Source organism: Centrocercus urophasianus, unplaced genomic scaffold (assembly GCF_019232065.1).
Source record: "Centrocercus urophasianus isolate 14NV4802_14NV808 unplaced genomic scaffold, USGS_Curo_1.0 seq_43, whole genome shotgun sequence".
Lineage (NCBI taxonomy): Eukaryota > Metazoa > Chordata > Aves > Galliformes > Phasianidae > Centrocercus > Centrocercus urophasianus.
Window position 1 is genome coordinate 989669 of NW_024885011.1, and position 24130 is coordinate 1013798.

Here is a 24130-nt window from a genome sequence, read left to right on the forward strand (position 1 = left end):
CAGCCCTCCCCGAGTGCCTTGGCAGCTGGGGCAGGCAGCACAGCTCCGTTTAACAGCAGGGAAAGTCCTGAAGTAACACAGGTCGTGCAAGCTTATATAGATCACTGAAGTTCACCAGATCCAAAACTGTCAACTTCTGAGCTTAGGGCTGGCTGCTTAGTCACACCTTGTGAACAAAGGCTTTGAGCAGAAGCATTCAATAAAGACCAGCTCTGTATCAGGCAGCAGAACAGAGCTTATTTCCTGCTATGTTGATATGAGCCCATTACACCTAGCTGGTTTACAGCAAGCTCTCCTTAAAAGAGCCAGAGGAAATCCCTCTCTCTTTCTGTGCAACTGAAGATAAGGCAAGGCAGCAGCCAGTCCTGGTCCTTCCTGGCAAGCAGACACGAGCCTGGCATGGAGCAAGCAAAGCTCAGGTCTCCCCAGAGCTGGTCTGCTCTCCAGGCCACCCAACACAGCCGGAACAGAAAGTTGTGAGCAACCTGGGAGCGACAGAATGAGCTCTGCTGCTTTGATGTGCTGGAGTCCCAGAGAAGCTGCATCATCATTCAATAGTTTACTGAACTATTTACTGCCATCTCCAAAATGGGCAAGGGCTGGCAGGGTACTGAAAAAGTCAGTGAAGGCCTGGAAATCTGTTTGCATGTTGAAATGTATTACCCTAATGTAATTGGAATAAATGTGCTTGCAAAGCCAGGTCTTAGGTAATGACCAGCAGGACTCAGGCAATGACAGACTGCAGTTGCATTGCAGGTAGTGCTGCTGCTTGCAATGACATCCATACAGCAAATAGAGCTTTTTGGGATCTGCATCACAGGGGATCCAATTTGAGAGATTTTAAATAGACTTGGTTTGCAGAGGCTGCTGACCAACTGCTCTCAGAATGCCCAGCAGAAGCTGCTTGTAATGCTGCTGTCTCCAAGGGATGTGTTGGGAATGTGGTGGAAAATATCTGTAATTCCTTCTGTGTGTTCCACAATGTGCTGCTCTATGCCTTGCTGCCAAACTCACCACTGTGAAGGTGACAGCAGCAAAAGGGAGCACAGAATTCAACCGCATTGCAAAGACAAAATGTGAGAGTCCTCTATGTGTGGAGATCCAAAAGCACAAATGCCCACGAGTTCCTGCTACTGTGTTCAGTGCCATCTCATTTGCTCACCAGCAGCACTTAAATATGGATGCAGAAAATCACTTGCAAAGACAAGCTTGGACAACACTGGGGAAAGAATGCAAAGCTGACCTGAAAACTGAATGGCGAAGCCCTGCTTGCTTGTGAAGAAATCAGTGTTGAACTGAAGGATGACGGAATTGAAAGTGCTGTGGATGTCACCAGGCAGAATGGAGCCACTCATCTCCTTCAGGAGGATCCCATTCTCCACCGGACCGTCCCAGATCCTCAGCACATCGTGGAACTCCTCGGTGTGGAAAACCATGAAATGGAGTCTGTGAGGCAGAAAGAACCGAGGTCAGACCCAAACTGAGCTCTGCCTTCATTGCTGGAGGGTTACGACAGTACTTACACCAACCTCAGCTACCTGAGAGCCACTGAATAGGAAATGTGCTCTCCTGCTGTCTGTTACTCACCTTCAAGTATTTCAGCCTTCTACCAATGCTTGTCTATAAACCCTAAGAGCTCCTACGGCACACATCCCTACTGAAACATCCATCCATGGCCAACAACCAAAGCACGGGTAGCAGTGCTTTCTGAAAAGCTGTCCCCTTTCTGGTGCTCCCTAAGCAAACAGAACCACTCACCTGTCCCCAAACTCTCAAGCAGTGACGTGGAGGTCCAAAGGCCAACTGTGGGCAGCAGACAGCCCCCAGCTTAAGTTCACTGCTGCTTTCACACTGCGTGTGCTCACACCTCACATTGGAAGCTGCCACAGACAGAGGGCCCAGTCAAGGACATACAGAGAACATGCAGCAGAGAGGCACAGGAGCCGTGAACTGGAAGACAGAGGCTTTGCCCTGGGTTTTGCTGAGCTCTATTACAGATAGCCACTGAAGCACTGAGAAACTTATTCCAAAAGGAAAATTAGCAGTAAATGTGTTAAGGTCCCTCCAGACAACTGATGGATTCTCGTGCATTTCACACGTTGTCCCCGTAGTTGCACACAGCAACAACCTTGGCCGTCCTTTTGCTTTTTTTGGTGTCCTACAAGGAGCAGCTTTTTGTCTACCGATAAAACGCATTGATTTTTGTTACCTGCTCTCAGATCAAAGAATTTGCTCCTGGCACCGAGCTAATCTTGTACACCAGGGGAGAAGAAAAGGAAAGGAAAATAACACCACTCTTTATTTGAATAGTGTCATGCTGGAAAAGAAACCCTCAGCAGGGCATGAGGTGCCCCAAGTTAATGAAACAGGGCAGCAAAGGGGATTTGTGTTTGCCACAAACAGCAAGTGCAAATAGCAGCTAAGCTATCACATACTGTTGTTGCTCTTGTTAGAGCCGAGGGAGTTATCAGCTCCAGGCTGCAGTACATCAGGGTTCAGCCCTGAGAAGTGCATTGTTTTTCACAGCCGAATCAGCACTGGGGGAAATACTGCCCAGCACTGAGATCAGGCAGATGGAGCAGAGATGTGTGCTGTGGAAATGGGGAGAAACCCTGTGAGAACCAACAGTTGGGTGTCAGGCTTGAAGCTGTGACGGCGCACGGAGGAAAACATGGATGTGGTTTTTGGCTGCTTTGCCATTTATCTGGGGCAAATGCATGTAAGTAAGGTAGAATCATAAAAAAAAGGAAAAAAAAGAGGATGGATCCCAGCAGAACTGCTGAGCACAGGAGCCCATCCTGACGATGCTCTGAGGCTGAGCAGCGCCCATCAAAGCCTGTGCTGAAGTCCTCAGGAAGGGCAGATGTGAGTGGAAATGAGCCGGGCAGGGGATCAGGGGCAGCTGCTGGGCTGCTGTGACTCCCCTCCTCATTTCACTCACATTTTACCAGCGTGGGGAGAGCTGTGCCCTGCCAACCAGCAGCAGGGCATGGGCTGCCCGGCACAGCTCAGGAGTGCAGTGGGACACAGCACTGTGTTGTGAAAAGCTGTGTGCTCTGAAGCAACCCGTCTGTTCAACAGGCACACCTGGAACCAAACGGCACCAGTTTTCTGTCAGCCTGACTCTGCTCCCAGCAGGGCTTAATTTAAGATGGGGCAGAGCAACTGGTTTAGCAAACAGAGGAGAGGGGAAAACTCAATTACATGCAAAAAAACCCAAACAAACCAGCTAAAAGTAACTAAGTTGTATGTGGTGCATATATGGAAGCTGCCTGACCAACCCAAGGCTTTCTGGTGGTGCTTTCCATCCAAGCCCCCCACCCAGATCCACCCATGGGATGATGGCCCCTTCCTTGGGGCAGTGCAATGTGTGTGTGCTCACACATCAGCACAACTCATCCCCTCTCACAGCACAACCCTTTAACTTTCATGGCAGTAATGGACAGACTCATTTCTGTCTCTCATTCCTTCCTTTCCTTCTCCTTCTTCTGTGCAGATACAGCTTTATTCAAAAAGCTGTGGTGATTAATTTTAATGTAGGTTATAAATGAGGGCTTTATACAATTGCATCATGCGTGAAGAGGATTATTTTTCCAATGGATTACCATAAAAATGAACTTGCTGAGAATGTGCTCTCAACTACCCAGAGATCATCTGTTCTCCTGTGCTGCCAAATAAAGGAGCAGAAGAAGGGAGCTTTCATCTCTGGTGACAAAGGGAGGCTCTCGAGGTGCACTGCCATACAGGTGCCTGGTGTCACTGCATCCCTTCATTCCAGCCCTGGCCCTTTCCAAGCTCCGTGATGCTGCAAACACGAACCCAAAGCTCTGCTCCTGGGCGTGCTCTGACACAGGACAGGATTGTGTTGGCTGAAGCAGCCTTTGGATGAGGCCACCTCCTGTACTTTTGGGGGAACAGAAGTGGGGGCTCATGCCTACACTGTGTGACAGAAATCTGCAGAATCCTTTACAGGACAGAAAGAGGAGAATTCAACTGGCAGCTGCTCGGGCAGGAATTGAGCTGGCTCTGCTCTTCCTTCTGTGAGCAAGATCAGAAACCATCCGTTATTGAACCGCACTGAGAGCACACCTAATGGAGGGAATTTCTCCATTAAGGAAAATAGAAAATACTGAACCAAATCTATCCCCACGTAATCTATTGACAAAAGCAGCACAGCGCTCAGCGTGATGAGCAGTCAGTGCTGAAGAGCAGATGAGTGCTGATACAGCAATGGATCGGCGGTGAAGGCAGAAGTGCGATGGGTGAGCGCAGCTGAACGGCAGCAGGGCTCAGCTCAGCACAGAACTGGGGCTGACACTCCAGCTAAGGTGTAGGATGGTGGGGAGAGCCTGAGAAGAGAACTACTGTTGAACGAGCCTCATCATCTACCCTTCTTTTCCCCATAGTCCCATCAGTTTAGCACAAACTTCACCTGCCAACATAACTGCTGAAGGTGGCTTTTGCTGGGCTGAAATCCCTGGGAGAGCTTACAGACGTGGCTCGGCAGGATGGGGGCAAGCTGGGAACAGCAGCAAGCAGCGGGGATCACAGATGGAGCATCAGAGGGCAGAGAACTGCCTGGATTCTGCTGGTGACTGCACTGACTTTATGAGCCAACTGTTCTCAGCATCATGCTTACTTAACCACCAAATTCACACAACTTAGGACCAAATTACATTTCAAACTGCCATTTTCCAACAGGAAAGTAAAAAGAAAATGGGAACAGAAGTCAGAGGAGCAGCAACAGAGAACAGTCTTGGGTCTATGAACAAACCAGATGTTCAGAAACCATCCTGAGCCTTTCCTTTGGGAGAATAACTGTATTTCATCTGTTCTTCTCATTAAAACCATAAAACAATAAGATTAGAAGGTGAAAGCTAGGTGCTGGGTCTCATTTTTCTGGCTGGGGACCCCATGCCTCACCATTCATTCTCACAAATGTGACTCCACAGAGCTCATCCATTTTGGTGCTGGCTTACTCTGGTACTGCAGATGGCAGACTGACCAGATCTGTCATTGCCTTCCATTATCCTTTTCTGGGATGTGATCTTCCAAGCAATTCTATACACACATCCCCATTTTAGGATTATGCCACTTGGACATATGTCAGAATACGATTCAGAAATTTAGCCCTAATGTGGTGGAAGATGTTTGTTTCTGCCCCAATCAAGGAAAGGGGTGAAGAGCATTTACGTTTTACTCTTAGACTTGTAAATACAAAAAAGCTCTTAGATTTTTTTCATACAGCAGTAACACGGGCAGCAACAGCAAACAATCTGGCTTTGTCATCACATGGCATGATAGCTGTTAGACACAGCCCAGACGGGGCTGAAAAGCACTGGGGAAAGGGGAAGAAGCAGCAGTGGCACTTCTGTCCAACCTGGCAAGCGGACAAAGCAGTGTTTGATCCCCCATGGGGGACTCTCAAAGTGACACTGCATTCTTGCTACTTGCTTTATGTCATTATTGATCTACCTCCAGAAAAATTAGCTGTACATGGATAGGAAAGCGAGCTACAATAACCAGTAGGAGATAAAGATCGGGTTTGCTGGGTGAAAGCCACTGGGGAATTTCAGAAACGCCGAAAGAATTTGGAACCCCAGAGACACAACCCAGCCTCTCTGCTAGCTCAGAGCTCAGGCTATGGAAGCTGTCGCCTCACACATAGAAGGCTGCATGGAAAAACCAGCATGAAGAGCTTCTACTCACCCTATTGTACAACCAGCTTCTGCCTCTATGGCCCAAATGCAGTTCAGGTTATGATCGTAGGGTGTGGGGTAACCGGGAGACAGAATCCGTCCTGACGTCTCTCCTTTGATAGAACCCCCACACTCAGCTGTAAGAAACACATGGGTTAATGAGAAGATTCACTGCATTGTCATGGCTCCTACTGGCAACAGCACAAATCCCAACCTATCAATACAACAGAGGACTTGCCCCCTGTTTAAAGAGATTCTTACAGCCTACCAGGCAAAGCTAGGGAGTCACTGCATTCAGCTAAGAGAGAGCCATCAAACAACAGCACTTCCTAATGCCTGACATGTTGTCAGAGCTCCTCTTCACCTTTTTGGCTCTGCAGTGAATAAAGGCAGAGCCTGCCAACATCCTGCTTCCCCTGATCCAGACGTGGGGCCAAAGAACTCAGTTCTGCCTGCATCTGCAAAAAGCCTCAACGATTCATAAGAGTGATAAAACGGAGGAGCCAGCATACGTATGGCTGCTAAATGAACCCCAACGTGAGGATTTTGAATATGTTTTCATTATATGCCCATTAAAATTCTCCAGGTTCCCACACGTTCATGAAGATGCAATCATTCTCATGAACACCCAGAAAATAGGATGCAGGCTAACAGGATGGATAAATGACAGAAATTTGTCTTTTTCCTCTCAACAAGCAAAGCTAAAACTCAGCAGAGCTGCAGCACAGAGCTCCCAGCGTGGGAGAATTTGGTGTGCCAACATCTGAGCACCACATGGAAGCAGCTGCTGAGAGCTCCAAGGGGACAAAGTCTGTAAGAGCTTCGCCGTGCCCTGGAAGCCCTCATTAATCGCATGGATTTGGGCATGCACACTTCATTTGGATAGACAAAACTCAACAGCAGAGTTTTCTAAGCTGTAAGATATCTATTTGGAGAGGTAAAGGGGAAGCCAGGACTCGACGAGGAGAAGGCTGAGGGAATTAAAATACCCAAAAAACTGGAATGAGGTGTCATGTAGCTCTCAAATCAACACGACTCTGATCTGTCAAACGCCAGGACACGCTGCTGTCTGCCATTTCCAGGCAGTGCTGCTGCATTTAACACAATGTGTTCATCAAGTGAAAGGACAAGGCCTGGAAAAGCAGCAGTCTCCTTGCAGAGAAGCACAAAACCTTGTCAAATCTGTGCTCACAGCGGTGCTTCGTGTTAACACTGCCTGGAGAAGTTTTGCAGCTATCGCTGCTCTCGATCTGAAGATGCCTTACACAGGATCCTTATCATTACCTTTTGATGTCGATGGCTGCAATCAATATTAAAGATAATATCACATGTATTAGCTACAGAGAAAGGAAGGGCGTCGGTGCAGCGCCCACAAACAAAGAAAGCATTGGAGGACTTTTGGAAAGCAAGAGCTTCTCACCCACACAGGTTGGCAGGGGCTGATCCCAGGCTCTCCGCTCCCCGGTCAGACAGACCAGCACTCTGCTGCCCCGCAGGGTGTAGCCAGGGTCACAGCTGAACGACACCGAGCTGCCAGCAAAGTGCCCCTCATCGTGGACCTTGTAGCCAAACTGCGGGATGCCGGGATCCTCGCATTTGATGAGTTCAAAACCTGGACGGGAGAAACGGCGTCAGCTCTTCTCAGGCATTTAACAGAAGGCGTTAACACAAGACCACGCAAAGGAGTATTTTCCTCCCAGGAAAATGCTCTGATGGAAAAGAATCACAGCAAAGAAGAAACACCCTATGCAGAATTCCATTTCTCAAATAAGATCTGAGCGAGATCCCAGAGATCTGCTATCCCAGCTGCAGCCTCGTGTGCACAGCAGGGCTCGTGGGCAGAGCTCCTCTCCCCTGCTCCGACTCCACTTCAGACTGCAAGAACTGCTATGGAAGGACTGCGTCCTCTTCTCATGCAACTGTAACACAAAGCCATAGAATTACACCTCGAAAATGGGCCTAAGGCTTACTGGAAAACTGCAGCTCAAAGCCTTTGCTGGTGTTCTCACTGTTGGTGATGAACTCGAGCCACATGCTGCTGGAAGTGCTGTTGATGCTGGTGCTGAGCATTTCTGAGCGGCTGAAGGAGCCCAGCAGGCGAGCAGAGCTGTTGCTGCCATCATAGACCTGGGAGGAATGAGAAACGAATTTTGGAAAACACCTTTTATTGCCACTTTAGGGGTCAAACCCTTCGGGAGGGCAAACAGGGGCGGCTCATTTGAAGCCAAAGAAATGCTGGCAGATGTTTCTGGTGTGGTTGTGATTCTGTGAGTTGAACATGCATGGATTCCACCAACAAGGGCAGAGGCGTTCTCTGGTTTTAGAACAGCAGAACACATCTTGTGGTATCAATACCTCCTACAAACCCATTTCTTTGTGGTTAACAGAAACTCAGCCTAGATTTGTCTCCTTCCATATAGAGTCCTGAAACTTGTAAATGCAGATTAATCCGAGTATGGGGATGCTGAGTAGCTTGAATTTAAATTAACCCCATTTGCAGAGGAATGGTTCCTAGAATCACAAAAATAATGCTAAAACCCCCACGCTCCCTCAGTTAAGCTGAAGCACAACAGACCTTCACTACCACCTTAAAGCTGCTGCCAGACACTGCCGTGAGCTCACAAAGTTCAGAGGTGCCCATTCCCCACAGTGACAAAATGTCTCTAAGCACAGCCAACACACAGCAGTGACACACTGCTCAGTGTCCCCGGGCTAGAAGACACAGTTTCACAGATGTATGGCAGTTTTTCCTCTTGCTCTAGCACTGGGGGGGAATACCCACAGGCCACATTCCGTTATCAGCCTGAAGATCGCCCTGGTCCGTGGGACTCGAGCTGCTGCCTTCAGAACTGTGTCAGGCACTCAGTGACACAGCAGTGATTACCAGCAGCAGCAGCCACAGACACCAGCCCAGCTATGGGCAGGAGAGTCTTCCAGAGATGACCACTGTGCCACTGGTGCTGCCTGCATGGCACCTTCCCGAGGTCAGCCCCAGCTCACTCTATTAGAACTCAAGAACATCAAATTCCTTTCAGATCTTGCTCTCGTTAGCATCGCTACCCTTCCTTGCTTGAGACAAAGAGTTACCTTGAGGACATCTCCTGCTTCCAGTTCGAAAGTCCTGGCTTTCAGCTGGATCCCCTTTCCAGGCTGTGTCTGGATGGAGTAGATGCACTCGTGGTTGTTGTTGTAGTTTATTGGGTAGTTGGGGGACAGCAGAACACCTTGAGTTCCAGTTACAGACGAGCCACATTCAGCTACAGAAAGACACAAAACCACCTTTTAATAACCATGTGTGTATTCGAGCCATACAGCACATGCAGGTGATTCCTTCAAATGGCCACAGATGCTCACTCCTTCCTACACCCATCTGCTAACACAGCCATGAGCTTTACTTCCAAACTCATGCAGCACACAGAGCTGCTGGGACTGCAGGAAACCAACGCAGTGCATGTGCAGCTCTCTGCATCACCTCTCCCACCTCTGCTGCTCCTCCCAGTCAAGCAGGAAAGGAAGCAAGGAAGCAGCAGCAGACATGGTGAGAGGAAGCGGTTGGGAGGTGACTTTCTCCTCCCCTCTTCCCTGGAGGACAACGTTCCCTGCAGCACTGAGTACCCGGGGCTGATGCTGGGGATGTCACCATGCAGGACCTGGTCTGGTGCAGCGGTCAGCACAGAGCATCCCCACCTGCAGAGAGGGGCAGGATGAAGGGATAAGCTGCTCTCGTTTCAATCCAGATCCATCCCTAGAACAGGAAACTGAATACGATGTGCCTGGGCTGCCAGCAAAACCAGATCTCTTAGCGGGCCATAGGAAGGAGGTCTCCGGTTTCCAGCTGTACCCTTACACAGGCCTGAGTGTGCAGCAGGGGCGTTGTGGAAAAAACTGCCAGCAGAGCTGTGCACAGATCACCAGACAGGCAATCCGATCCATCATCACTAACCAGCATGCTAACTCTAAGCCAGCTACCGCAGAGATCTGGGCATGTGGAACTCGTGTGTCCATTTAGGGACGTCTGAAAACCAGATTTAAAGCTGTGTTATGATGCTTTTTGATTTCTATTCCCCTGATGAGCTTTCTCTGCAACCTGATTATTATTCATGCCCTGAAGAGGCTGCTTGTCACAGCAGGATGATGCAGTCCTGTGACCTAGGCATTAAACAGTGCTGGGAAATGCACTCAGCATGACAGGACTCAACAGCTAAGCTCAACAGACTGCGAAAGCAGACTGGCTCTTGCTGGGATGCTTTCCTTTCCAACATCCCTCAGGGGCCACAGATGAGGAACATCCACCTAGCAGGCTTTGCTGGAGTGATACCAGGTATGAATGTGGCCTGTCTCATCTGCACGCATCTCCATGCTGCTCTGGGTGACCCAGGCAGCAGCAGAGCTCTGCATATTTTCCGACTTACTGTACTGTACAACAAACCCAGAAATGTGTTAAATCATCCTTCTGCACAGGCCTGAGGCGTTGGCAATCCTTCTTCCCTCCTGCTTCATTGCTGCTACACTGGTACTCCTGTTCTGTTGTGCTCAGAGGGCACTGTGGGCAGCTCAACCCGCAGCCCCTCTGCATTAGGGATGACAGCCAGCAATTGGCTCAGTGTTTCAGGTGACCTCCTCATCTCCTCTCCCCACACGTTTGTTTATTAGTATAAATAACTGCAAGAGGGACTGAACAAAAGAACCTGCAGTGGTTGGAGGTGGATGAATTGAAAGTGGGAGAGAGAACCACACTGAGATGAAATCCGTGCTCCTCACCAGCACCCACCCTGAAGCAGCCTTCATCTCCACCCTATTACGTTTTACAGCACTCTAATTCAAAGGGAGGTTGGCCCTAAAACCACACAACCTTACAGAACCTGTCCCTAAAGGGCTGCTGGAGCTCCCCCAGGTTGCGACTCACCCACTGGGCCACAACACAGGGCTTCTGAGGACCCCGAACCACCACGCACTGTGTTCCAACCTGAGAGCGGGCTGCAGCCCTTCCGCCCACCCTTCCCCTTCCCCACATACAGTCACAGGGCTGCAGCTCATCCCAGCTCCCTCTCCCCACCCTTGCACCACCCAGCCCAGAGGTTTCCCTGCGATAACGCCACGCACTTCCCTGCCCCGCTAACAGCTCCAGCACGGTGCAACCAGCCAAGCAAAATGAAAGCACATGACCACCTACCAACACACCTTGGCAGAGGCGAACTCCACACACGCCGTCTCCCCCCGAGGCAGGTGATTCGTGCTGTGCCCTCCAGGCGGTACCCAGGGAAACAGGAGAAGGTGAGGACGTCGCCCACGCCGAACTGCAGCCCCTTCCTGATGCTGTAGGCTGGGACCTCCGGCTCATCGCAAGGCTCCAAGTCGTATTCTATGAGAGACAGACAGGCATTTATTGCACGGCTCGGAGACGCTCTGTACCCCGTCCTCCCCAACAAAAGTGCTCCAAGCCCTGTGGGTCGTGATTCAGATGTGGGTAAGGTCTGAAAAAGAAGCGTTCGTGCAACACGTGTGACCTGTTTGACCAAGAACACCAGAACCTGGGTCTCACTCTCAAAACACAGCCCTCAGGCTCCCAGCAGACAACTGATGTAAACCATTCCTCGTTCTCTGTCACTGCTGCCAGCCAAAGCAGAAAGTGACACCAGTGGTGGCAGAGCATGATGGAGGTTTGTCATTCTCCCCCTGGTTTAGTACAATGAAGATGAACTGATCCGGATGGGATTTCTGTTGCCTCTACATTACTAATCCTGAAAATGAATGAACACAGCATCCTGCTTGGGGAATGCAAGAGAACATTTAAGCTGCTACTAAATGAAAGGTCATGTAGCATTATGGAGAAGAGCCAAATGTATGCCTTTGGCCACAAACCATTTTAAAAGAAACCTCTTTTGGGGGTTATTCTTTGAACAAATAACGGAGCTGCAAAATACAAAGTATGTACTTACATAAATAAAGAGAACTAAAATACATAACTGACTCCCATTTTCATTTTCTGAGAAAGGAAGTAGGTCCCAAAATACTGAAAGTAACAGTTATAGCAGGACAACGTGAGGCAATTTGTTTAGACAAAAAGCCATTTTTTCCCCATCAAAATGAAAGTTAATTGGAATTTTTATGTCTAGTTTACAGAGTATCACGTGGAAATCCCTGACTTCAGAGGGCAGAACAAAGGCACTGGGAACCAATTTGGAGTGTGGCAGGTTTTAACTGCATCTATGGCAGCAGCTCTGTCCCTCAAAGACTGCAAACACATCAGCACCCAGCCCCAAATAACTGGTCATGGCCCTTCCTCCCCAGCAGGCAGAGCAGGGGCACTGAAAAGTGTGCTGAGATACAGAAGAGAACGGCAACCACACAACGAGCTTTTGTTCATTCCTTGGTTGCTTTATGGAACTGCTTGTCAGGGCACTCAGGCAGCAAAGACTGCATTTACTGAAACGTGTGCACAGGCCAACATTTCAGCAGTCATTTGTAGGACATCAGGGTTGAGGACACTTCAACCAAAGACTGCCCGAGCAAAGGCATTATTTATAAGGGTGATGATCTGTTCTGCATAAGGAACAGCCTCCTGGGGATACCCCAAGAAAATGAGCTGAAACTCCACCCATAAACAGAGAAGGAAAAGTCATTGGGCTTTACAATGGGATATAATTCCAGGGGGTCCAATCAGTCACCATGGAGGCTCATGGAGCACAAAACTGCTGCATATGGACATAAAGGGCTGTAAAGAGAATATTTCCTGGGACACACAGTTCAATGCTGGCACAATTTATCAGTGGAAGAACTGAATACAACCACAGAAGGGTTGGGTTGGAAGGCAGAGCCCTGCTATGGGATGGCTGCCCAGGGCACATCCAGGGCCATGAGCACCTCCAGGGACGGGGCACCCACAGCCTCTTTGGGCATCCAGTTCCAAGAACTGCAACCGCATGAATCAACGGGAACCTATTCCCAAGATGTGCACTGAAGTATAAAGAAAAGGGAAAGAATGAAGTCTGTCCACCTCTGTTCTTACCTGAGAAGGTGATGTTGAAGCCCTCATAGGACATGGAGAAGTCTGAGATGAAGCGGATTTGTGCAGAGAAGTTCCCAAAGAGCCCTGCGCTGAGCGGGGCGGGCAGGCGGGAGCCGGTGAGCTGCTTCAGGGGCTGTGCAAAGCTGGAGTTCTCGGTGATGAGGAGGTAATCATGGCCATTCTCCAGGTGGAAGGTATGAAAGGTGAAGAACACACCTGCAGGAGAGAACCAGCAGCACCTCGAACCAAAGCCCGCTGAGCTCCCTGCGATGACACCGGGCTCTTTTTGCCTGTTTTCCACTAAGAGCAGCCCGATGGAAAAGAAAAACCGTACTGAAAAGAGAGGGCACGTTTATGTTAGAAAAGTACCCAGGGCCCAGAGCAGAGCGAGGCAGTCGGGGTCTTCCATTCCTGTGCCTCTGGAACTCTGCAACAGGCAGCACAGCTCACCTGAGGATGGATCTGCAGCAGCAAGGATGGAGCCCGGCAGCTCCGAGTGCTTTGTTTTCGCTGTGCTGACCTTCAGGTGGGCAGCAAGGAAAGTAAGAGCTGTAGCTGTGAGGACTTGAAAATAACAAAGCGTGTTCTGGAAGGTATTCATACCTAGAAAACAGGACTTAAGGCAACACCAAAGGTCAGGAAGGTCCCTCCAGAAGGTATCTCTGCCAGCAGTGCTACTGCAGAGACCTCCTGCACCTTCCTATGGTGGGATGGTCCCTGCAGGACACCAGGAGATCACTCACAGACAAGCCCACGTTCCTCATGCACACATGGCTTTTGTCCCCCTCTATGCCAACACTGCAACATCAACACCTCAAGGTATACAGAGCAGCAATGGCCCTCACAGTTCCTCACAAACCCTGAACCCAGCGGGGATTTACGAGGCTCCTGCATGCACACACAGGTGCTGTCATCTGCTCTCCATCAGTCACAGCTGATCGCCGCTCCTCACATCGGGAGCGCCCAGTGCCACGACCAAGTTCTTACATTAAAGCCAATGATTAACAGCACAGAGACGGCCAACCTGGGGAGACCCGAGGGCTGTCTGACTCTGCATCCCTTCTCTGACAAAGCATAGCATCAGCTGCTTGCAGGAAATCTGTAAATAAGGATCAGAGGAATTATCTCCTCCTTGCTCCCCATTCCCCATTAATTTGGGAGATCGGGATGCGACCAACCCAGAGACTGATTAAAGCTCTGGAGCATGAGCTTTAATATTCATCCCAGCAGAATTTTTGTCAGCATCCAATGATAACTTAACATTCCACACGTCCCTACGTCTATCCAATTTCTTGGACTGCAAGCAATTTCCTTCCCAGGATAGAAGGACTCAGAGGTGGGTGACCAACACAACCCCTCCCCATGGCCGTGGCTGGGAAGGTGCAGGGTTCACGGGAACCTCAGCCCTGTAACATCTCCATAGCAGCACATCCCTTGTAAGCATTATCTGGAGCCCGGCAGAAAATGTTTACTTCATCTGTTCCCCTCTGTGGAACTCCATAAAGGCAGGGAACTTTGAAACGTTCCCAAACGTTTATTATCCGTACCAGCAGTACAATTGATTCAAAGCTGATATGAACTGCTTTGGCGTGAAATCTCGGTGAGATGCAGGGAATACAAAATGCTGTAAGCGTTTCTTGTTTATCAACTGACAGTAGATTTATACCCTTGCCTTTACAAAACCCAATCTAAGGAAGAGAAATATCACACCCCCCAGCATCACCAGAGCTCAGTGCCTGGGGTTGGGAGAACAGCTCCCAATTTCAGGGCTTCAGAGATAACGAAGCCAACCGCACACATGGGGCTCTCCAGCAGCAGAGCCCACCAAGGGCTGGGTAACTGCAGCCAAAAGGGCTAATTACAAAACCATTTTAAAGAGTCTGCCACCCTGATCAAATTTTTGCACTGGTCTGCAATTTACCGTGGCACAAAATGTCTCTGTAAATGCAGGGGGTTTTTTTGCCCATTCTCAGGAAAAGAAACAACAAAAATTATAGGGAAAAGAAATCACTTTGAAATTCTAAGATGAAAAATAATAGTCTCTTTTTAAGCATGTAAACATCTTTAAAATTAAGCTGCTTTTAAACTTAAATTATACAGCCCACGAGTCCATAAAGTCAATCTGTCTGCAGCCACATAAAAACAACTATTACAACAATGAATGTGCTTCCATCAGGGGATTCGTGTGCTGCCCACCTGCAAGAAGCTCATCAAGACCTGAGAGTAACCTGAGGTCAGCTTTTATGGTGCAGTTGGTTCCACCAGGAATGGCCAAAGCAAAACCCCAACTCTACTCAGCCATGTTATGGGAGAAGGGAACTCACAACCACAGCAAGAAGAGTGAAGGACAACGGCAATGGGTGATGCAAACACCTCCCCTGCCTGTTAGAGCTGCCAGAGCAGAACTGTTAACAATCCTAGGCTGAACCAGTACCAGATTTACCCCGATCTCCTCTGACTGCCCCCGTGGTATCCAAGAACAGGGAACTGAAGGCCAAGGCCAAAGCACACTGTGAAGATTTGGCAATTGCACTGCAGATGAAGTCAGCCAAGATTGGGCTTTTGGTTGTGCTTTTTTAACACATTTTTAAAGCCCATTCTGTTCTTCAGCAACTAAATTCATTCAATTCCAGTGGATGCTGCCCTGACTTGGGATCATTCCGTGGACGTACTGGAGGAATGAGCAGAAACACTGCAGGAATGCTGAGGAGGGCTGGGAGAAGCAATGCAGCAGCTGAGCATATCAATGGCTGGGCAAATTGATCATTAAGAAGAACAGAATGCCACTGCAGGAGACAGAATGTGTACAAATGCACACATATGTATGCACACCTCCACCGGGGCAGCCCAGGTAAAGGCATTTCATTGTGTTTCACAAAGCTTTAGAGGAATGGACTCCTTTCCTTATTCCACGGCAGAGGTAAATAAGCAGCCCCTGAACTACATGAGTTGGAAGGAAGGTTCTGCTGGTATGCAGCCTGCCCACATGCCACCTCATTATAACTGCACTGCATCCTTTGTGCGTCCTCTCCTCTCATCCTCACCTCTTTCATATGGAGGTTTCCTGCACCCAAGCAGTGCCTTCACGAAGCTCACACAACTAAAACTGAGCCTGATTTTCTCTAAGTGAGGCAAACACTGCCCAGTATTGGATGGTCAGACCCAGGCCTGAGCTCTTTGGCCAATCCAGAACTGAGTGACACCAAACTGCTCTATGGGAGGTGCTGTTTCCAGTGCTGCTGCACAGGGGACGAAGAATTCCTAGACTTGTGTGGGCATTCCCCCACTATCTGAAAACGCACCGTTCTTCAAGCCTTACTTATTTTCATCAAAAGATCTTTTCTTCTGATATTAGCCAAAAAGAAAAAAAAGGTGCACAGGCCATCATAGTTACACTTTCTTATATGACAGAGTGTCAGTTTGCTGCATTGTGCTTAGCTTAGCAACAGGATAATGCAGTGCTCGTCACACAGCTGAATCCAAGGCAGAGTGGATTAATGAAGAGTGGATTGCTGCTACTCAACTGAATAGTTTTCACAGCATGTGATGGTTCCCTTAATGCACTGTGCTGCTCATTGACAAGTTTATTTGCTGTAATACAAATGGTATGGCAAAATTGGCTCATGATAGCTCCCGTTGTGCTGATATCCAGTATGAGACAGTTACATAACAGTGCATAAAGTTACATAAAGGCTGTACCCTGGGTGCTTACCCCAAGAACATTCTGACTGCCGGATGAGTCCAAGAGTTGGACTCGATGAATGATCCTTGTGGGCATCATGTTCTATGATTCTATGAGACAAACACCACCCTTCTTTCCACACAGAATTTCTTCTCTAATTCTCAGTGATGCACTTCCTGGAATTTTTCTTCCAAGGCACAAAATTGGCTTGTGCCATGCAGGAAATTGGACCGAATAGACCCATGCATTGCCTCCAGGCTGCCAGCAGTCCTAGCTGGTGGAGAAATGGAAGCTGCAGAACCAGGGCACACCTGGAAACTGACAGCCTGAATTCTGTCCTATGTTTGGAAATTATTTACCTTGCACCTACACTTCTCTATCTGTAAAATGTTACACAGATACAGCTCCAACACAGCAAAGAACATTCTGGGTGACAGTACGACTGAGTACCAATTACAGCAGTAGTGCCAAGGGCAGGACTGCCTTTCTCTCTTAGTCCTCTCTGTTTCAAAGAGCATAAAAGATGTGACCACAAAATTTATTTTTATGCCATGTCCAGACACAATGTTTGAGTGGTGGCAAGAACGACAACTGGCCAAACACGTGGACACACAACAGCACTGCCTTGGAGACAAAGACATTGAGCACTGGCCTCCTTCTGACCATCCTCCAACAGTTCCAAGCCCAACTCCAAAACACTGTCAGTTAAAAATCTCTCACCTTTTCCATGCGATGTTTCTATTGTCCACGTGCAGTTCAAGTTATTTGGATAAAAATCAGGAAAGCCCGGGGATAAGATAGTACCACTGGAACCACGAATGTAACCTCCACACAGAGCTGCAAAGAAGGCAACAAACAGTCAGCTCTTCTGAAGGTCCAAACAAAGCCCAACCCAGCACACAGATCAAACATCACTGCGAATTTCCCAACTGCTGCACTGCCTTTGCAGTTCAGTGTTTGCCATCTCCTGCAGATGCTTTCTTCTGTGCCCCTTACCCTCACAGCTTGGCAGTGGTCTGCTCCACTGGAAGTTTGGCTCACACTCCAGGGCTTCGCTGTCACTCAGGGTGTAGCCCGAGTCACAGCTGAATGTCACCAGTGCTCCCACATAGAAATCATTGCCATGGCGCTGCCCATTGACGGGGATCCCAGGATCCAAGCAGTGGTCGGACTGCAGCTTCACAGCTGTGGCAAACAAAGCCAAGGCGTAGTTGTTAATAGGGGGGAAGGTTCACTCCTATGAGCTCTTCCAGAGTGCTGCTGATTATCCCCAAAGCAAGGGGATGAAATGGGCAGAGGAACTGAGCTCTGCTTCTTTCCAAAATACACCCTGTTTTCCTTCTAGTAACATTCTGTAGATGTTAAAACAAAGATTAAAAAAAAAATTCTAATCAATCAAGATAGTTGAAAAGCAGAAAGTGCTGCTTGACTTGTAATGGCTTCTCAAATCAAGGCAGTGGTGCTAACTGCCTGGCAAAGGGGAGAAGCAAGTCCGAGGGGTCTTTGATTGAGTCCATTGTGCTGCTGGAGAGGGCACAATTACGTGAACAACTTGCACTTACTTTCATATCGGATCTGAAAGCCAATGTCAGAGTGGCTTTTGTCAGTGGTGAAGAGGAGGTAGAGGTAGTTGCTGGTACTGATGAGGAACTGAGGCACCTGAGTCCCATCATAGACACCTATCAGTGGCGACGAGTAGGACCGGCCATCTCGCACCTCCAGGGTGTCATAATTCACCTCCGTCTTAAACCTGCAAGAGACAGAAGAATATGTCCGTGGGAAAGAACAACAGCACTGCTAGTTCTGCTCTGTTGTAATTCTGATTGTGCTCTAACGACGAGAAAGCAGCACGGGCTACAGGATAACATGGAGGCATACAGATGTAGGATAATTGGGTAACCTCTGAGAAATGCCCACCTGTCGAATGTGATCTTGATGGGGTAGCCTGGCTGGGCCTCGATCACCCATGCACAGCTCAGGGAGTCCTTGTAGAAGCCAGGCCAGCCAGGGGACAGGATGGTGCCACTGGGAGATGTCAGGTGGCCCCCGCATGGAGCTGCAATGAGGAAAGGATGCATTCAGGTGACAAACAGCACGGAAACTGCTGCAGGATCACAGGGACCTCCCTGCCACACAATAGCTTTCATGCACTGCTGTTTCTCAGGTGTTAAAACCAACCAGAAGCAGACTGCAAGAAATCGCCTTTTTAAGTCCATGCTGACGAAGTGCAGCTCTACCTGACCTTGTGCAGCAGCTCTGAGTGGACAGGGTGTAATAATCATCATTAGATATAAACCCGAGGAAACTGCAAGGTCGGTGTGGATTTCAGCAGCTGCGGGTGCCAGGAAGGCTTTCATATCTGCAGGTAATTGAGTCATGTCTTTTCTGCCACAAGGGACATCACAAGACTGTGGCATTTATTCCACGTTGAATTCCCTCGCGCCAGCAGCAGAAGCTGAAGGCACAGTATTGTCTTTTCTCGAGAAAGGACACTGATGGACCAGAGGAACAAAATCCTACAGCCTTAAGTTGCTGTGGATTGTCCTCTACAAAATGCAACAGCACAGACAGGTGCGCCCCAGGGTGAGCTCTGCACGAGGGCCATGAAGTGTCACAATGGGATCCGAAATGCCCACAGAAATCTGGGCCTAAAGCCATCACTGCTGACCTGAAGGATGCCAAATAAAAGCCAGCTGATCTCAACTGGATCCAAACCAATCAGTTTTGAATGAGACGCCCCAGAGCTATGTAATTTCTTGTCAAGACTTCTATGCATCTTTCAACTCAACTCTTAGGTCTTTCCTTGCCGTCAATTATTCAAGTCATACACGTTACTTTGGATCCATACCTTGTTTGAAAAGGTGATTAAAATGTACACTTAATTCAGTGCACACCAAAGAGGGAGCGAAAGAGATCAACGCTGTGACCACAGAGAGAAAAGCAGAATTAATGGCATAAGGATGTCTGATGTTCTCAAAGTCTTCAAAGACAAACACTGATTGGGAATGCATTACTTTATGTATGTTTCCCCGCTGCACTCAGAGATACATAGATTTAAATACTCCTGTTTGTGATAGGAAAAGACACCCTCTATCAAACCCACAGACATTTTATTGTCAACTGCTTGTAAAAGAAAAATTATACAAGAAAATAAGTCCAGCTTCTCTCTCCATAAAATTTATTGAACACAATCAATGCCTCTTATTTCAGTTTCCAAGACAATGGACAGGACTGCGTGCTTTCTGCTGCTCATCCATTTGAACAATGCATGACCAATTACCAAAATGATTTCTCAGCATTAGAGCACTTCTGTTATTCAAAGTGCTGTAAATACCAGCACAGGGCATCACTCCTCTGACAACACAAGACTTTTCACCTCTAATGAGCAATTTTATTTTTTCCATTTCTTTTCTATAATGGAAGATTTAAAAGACTCCGAAAAAGCTCAGAAGTCTGTAATAAAGCCTTTAATTCAACCATTTCATTTCTCCCATTTCTGCACTGGCTATCACAGCAGTAATGGCAAGGAGATGCAGACACAATTTATGGCTCCTGATTGCCAGAATCAATTAGTAGGGACTGATGTACCACAGCAAGAGACACGCTGGAGGTGTGCGTGTGGATGATGGCAGCAATGAGTTCACTTCTCACAGGGAAGATCTGCACCTTTCGCTGCTTTCATTACATAAATATTATATAATGTATTTTACATGCACCAAAAATCAGGACAGAAGACGTATCTCCACCTGTCTTCCATTCTCTGTTCTTTAATTCCCTTCATGCCAAGAGGAGCAGGGAAGTTTTCAGTCATCGGTAAATCAAAGCCTTCCATTATTGTTATTAGAAAAGCACCTGTTTTAAGACGAGCTGAGCAAATAAAATCATCTCCATCATTCATTTTGCAACAAGAACAAACAAATTAGAACTACTGAGCTCAGAGCTCATTGGTTGTTGTGTGACTGGTTCTCCCTTCCAAGCAAACTCTTCTGTGCAGACAGTTCCCAACAGAGCTGCACAAAATCATGGCCACGACTGAGAAGCTGAGGCTTAGAAGCACCTCCAGCTCTAAAGTTTACCTTCACATCTGAGCACGGCGTTGTTCCAGACCACGTTCCCTTCCTTCAGGATGCAGGTGATGGTCTCTGAGCCGTGGGTTCTGATGAAGCCCTCATCACAAAGGAAGGACACGGAGCTGCCGAGCTGCAGGCTGTCCCCAAAGCGCTTCCCATTCACAGGCACACCGGGGTCTGGGCACTCGTTGTGCCTAAATGCTGAGAGGCAAAGAGAGGACAGTGAGCTTCCCTGCAATGATGTAACAATAATCAGGTCAGATCACAAGTGAAGAATTCATATTTCCACACCATTTCTGTGGTGGCAATTAGCACGTGATATTGCCCTTGGTTGCCTCACAGTGCAGCAACTGGGACCAGAAATGAGTGTGCAAACCATCCCATCTTAGCAACCATTCCGATGTGAAAATGCTAAAATACTCAAAATAGAGACAGATTTAAAAAGAAAAAAAAAGCTCTAAAAATACCACAGTGCATATGATCTACACAGACAGTGCATCCACACAGATGGGATGTGAGTTACCCATTAAGGACACTGTGTGATTTGCTGCCATACGGTCCCCAGCCTTCCTTGTCATCATTACTGGGATAAAAGCAAGGACACGAAGCCATTACCTTTCTACATGTTGCAAAGTTAAGGACGGAATTGCACAGACACATTGCTCTGGTTAAAGGACTGCCCTTTTCCTGCAGCTAAAGCCAGGCCAGCCAACCAATCAGAGAATGAGCCCATAGCCTTAACTTCCCATTAAGTGCATAATTATGTACTATATCTTTGCAGGCTCAGAGGTGGTCTTCCGAGATGAACAACATATAAAAGATTAAAGCCTGCAGATTCATTACACCCACATGCTATCCGTTTCTTTAATGCATTTGGCCAAGCACAGTTCTGGATTCCCTACAAAACATCCTCTGCCTTACAGTAACGTGTTACTATACACTGCTGAAGGGGAAAACACGGGCTGAATCTCTGTCTTGTGCTCCTGGAACTTGTAGCAATATGTTGTCTCCTGTCTCCTATCTAAGAACAGCAAGGTGCCTGAGAAAGGCTCAGCAGTTCCCTTTTGGCAGCTCAAGCAGTCAGAAGACATAAACCCAAGTGTAGCTGCGTCATTTACAACAGCAAAAAAAACAACAGACCACCTTAAAAACATCTTCATACAAGGGAAAACCACAGCTCCCAGTGTGGGTACGGACAGATCCAAACTGCCTCCTGCACTGCCAGCATCCATAGGAGAGCTCCTGACTTCACAGCACCCAGGGCTCAATCCTGGGTATGCAGCTCTGCCCCACCATGCTATTCCATCTGATGAGCCCTCAGCCTCCTCCATGTGGCCAAGGATTTCTTAAGACCTCTGAATTATTATTATTTTTTTTTTAAACAGAGGATTTGCAATCATAACTGGAAAGGCTATTAATTTAGTGGTGCCACTAAAGGCTATTATAACAAAATCATTTATCAGTTCTGCTGAATAGGTTTAACAATGCTCCTTAGGAAATTATAGGACAATACGAGGATAAAGTTACTGTAGCATTCATCTGAGATTTGAAGACTGGACTTAAGTGAAGCCAAAAGTCCCTGAGGAAGTTTCAATGCTTTAGAATATAACAGAGCAACAGGTTTCCTTCGGTGTTCAGAGCCCTGCATAGGGAGTCAGCAAACGATGACAGTGCTGATGGATGGACTCAGCCATCTGGGCCCCAACAGATGCATCTGCTGTCCATCCAGTGAGCAGCATGCAGAGGGGAGGCAGAAAGCCCCTGGCACAGGGCAAGCTGGAGGCTGATGGGATGCTCCATGGAACAGATAACCCCGATTTACTGGTGGACAACACAGCCAGACAAAACTTGTGCAACCAGCTCTGAGCGTGAAACCAACCCTCTGTTACCTGACACGATCCCCACTTTTCAGCCTCACTCTGGATTTCCAATGATTTTGGTACAGTCAGGCTTTTGCCAATAGGCACCCAATGAGAATTTGGAGCTTGAAACGAAAAGCAAAGGATCGAGTTCTTACTGGTGAAGGTAATATTGAAGCCTCTCTTCTCCATGGAGTGATCAGTCTGGAACTCCAGCCTGGCGACGTGGCCGCTGCTGGTCAGCGAGGAGGGGATTTGGCTTCCTGAGAAGGTGCCCAGCACTGGAGACTCTGCAGTGCCGCCGTCCTTCACGGCTAGGAAATCAAACTGAGGCTCCACGTCAAAATCATTGAAAGCCAAATGAATTCTGCTCTCAGGTTTAGCTATGATCAACCAAACGCAGTGCAAGCTGCTTCCGTATTCTTCGGGATAATTCGGCGACAGCACGATCCCAGACGGGGTGGTGAAATTGAAAAAGCAGGAAACTGCAATGAGAAATCAGCATCACTCGGGCAGCACGATGCTCCCACACGTTGCTGTCATGTTCCCCAGCGTGTCCCCCGAGCTCAGTGATTCCTGCAAACTCCCAACACGGCTCCTGAGGAGCGGTTACACAAAGGAAGGGCTCAGTGCTCCATTCACTGCTGCTTGTCAGTGATTTATTTGCATGGGGAAGAAGTGACTTCAAGGTGGCCCCCAGTCCCTGGTTCCGGGCTGATGTGTGCAGCACTGCCTGGATGTCTGCACAGGTGTTGAGCCACGCACAATGCAACGGGTTGGTTTTACTCCACAAAGGAAGTGCCGCTCAGAAAAGCAGGGATTTGGTATTTTGCAGGAGAATTCTCCTGCATATCCCAGCGGAAAATCCTCCTGGAGAATCCAGGGTGGAACTGCAGCCGCTGCCAAATGAGAACATCAGCTTCAGAAGCAGCAGTGGCTCCTGCTGTGAGCACAGCTCAGCACAGCTGACAGCAGCTGCCATCCCAGGACCCGCAGGTGCTGCCCTGGCCGCAGGAGCTCAGGCAGCCCAAGGCCAGCATTGACCTGCAGCTCCTTCCCATTGCAAACCAATCACTGACTTCTGCTGGGCCACCAAAAGGAGGCATCCAACCAGACCGCCATTCCCATGGGAATCATTAAAAGCAGTCTTAAACTGAAGTTGAGGGGAAGAGTGCGTATGGAAAAAACAACTTTACGTCCCAGGAGTTTTCAATATATACTGTATTTCAGCATGACAAGGTCCATTAATTTGAACAACCAAGGCTGCACTTCCCTACTCCATGTTCTTTATACCTTACATATGTACGCTTTGCTCATCTTCTTCCCCCTACCACACACCCTTGGGGTAAAACCCATTACTTGGAACACAGATCTCACTAATTCCTGGCAAAAGGACATCGCACGGAGGATAAGATTGGTTTCAGTTTGGCATTTATACAATTCTTTGGTTCAGTGCTCACCCTCCCTCTTTTATTTTCCCTCCATCTTCCTTCAGCGCTTAATGGTTTCGGATCAAATAGGATGGACGTTACCGTGACGTTATCAAGGCTAAAAGCTACACAATCCATTTCCTGCTCTCAGCAACAAAGGGAACAGATTAAAGGGAACACAAACTGCAAAATATCCTCAGGATTTTGGCTCTGTGCTGAAATATCAAGGGATGCTGTCAAATAATTCTGTCAGCATAAGCTCCGTATTATCTGCCAACAAGAACTTACTGCAAATAAATGCAGTCACACACACAAAGATGTGAGCAGGAGGAGCTCCTCGCAGGTGTGAGGTTTCTCCTGCAAGTTTATAAGTCCAAAGTG

The 24130-nt window shown here is 48.2% G+C and overlaps 1 protein-coding gene across 1 annotated transcript in view; it reads right to left on the bottom strand.

The window, feature by feature from the left end:
• Positions 1-24130, bottom strand: part of CSMD2 (CUB and Sushi multiple domains 2) — a 230066-nt gene that overhangs the window by 77070 nt on the left and 128866 nt on the right. The window contains exons 15-27 of the mRNA XM_042834042.1: positions 22478-22804; positions 20467-20661; positions 18308-18446; positions 17953-18140; positions 17387-17575; positions 17111-17227; positions 12709-12924; positions 10873-11061; positions 8787-8956; positions 7670-7826; positions 7120-7311; positions 5710-5836; positions 1244-1446 (exon numbers count right to left, since the gene is read on the bottom strand). Of these exons, the coding sequence (XP_042689976.1) occupies positions 1244-1446; positions 5710-5836; positions 7120-7311; positions 7670-7826; positions 8787-8956; positions 10873-11061; positions 12709-12924; positions 17111-17227; positions 17387-17575; positions 17953-18140; positions 18308-18446; positions 20467-20661; positions 22478-22804 (2409 nt within the window). The remainder of the gene's footprint in view (positions 1-1243; positions 1447-5709; positions 5837-7119; positions 7312-7669; positions 7827-8786; positions 8957-10872; positions 11062-12708; positions 12925-17110; positions 17228-17386; positions 17576-17952; positions 18141-18307; positions 18447-20466; positions 20662-22477; positions 22805-24130) is intronic.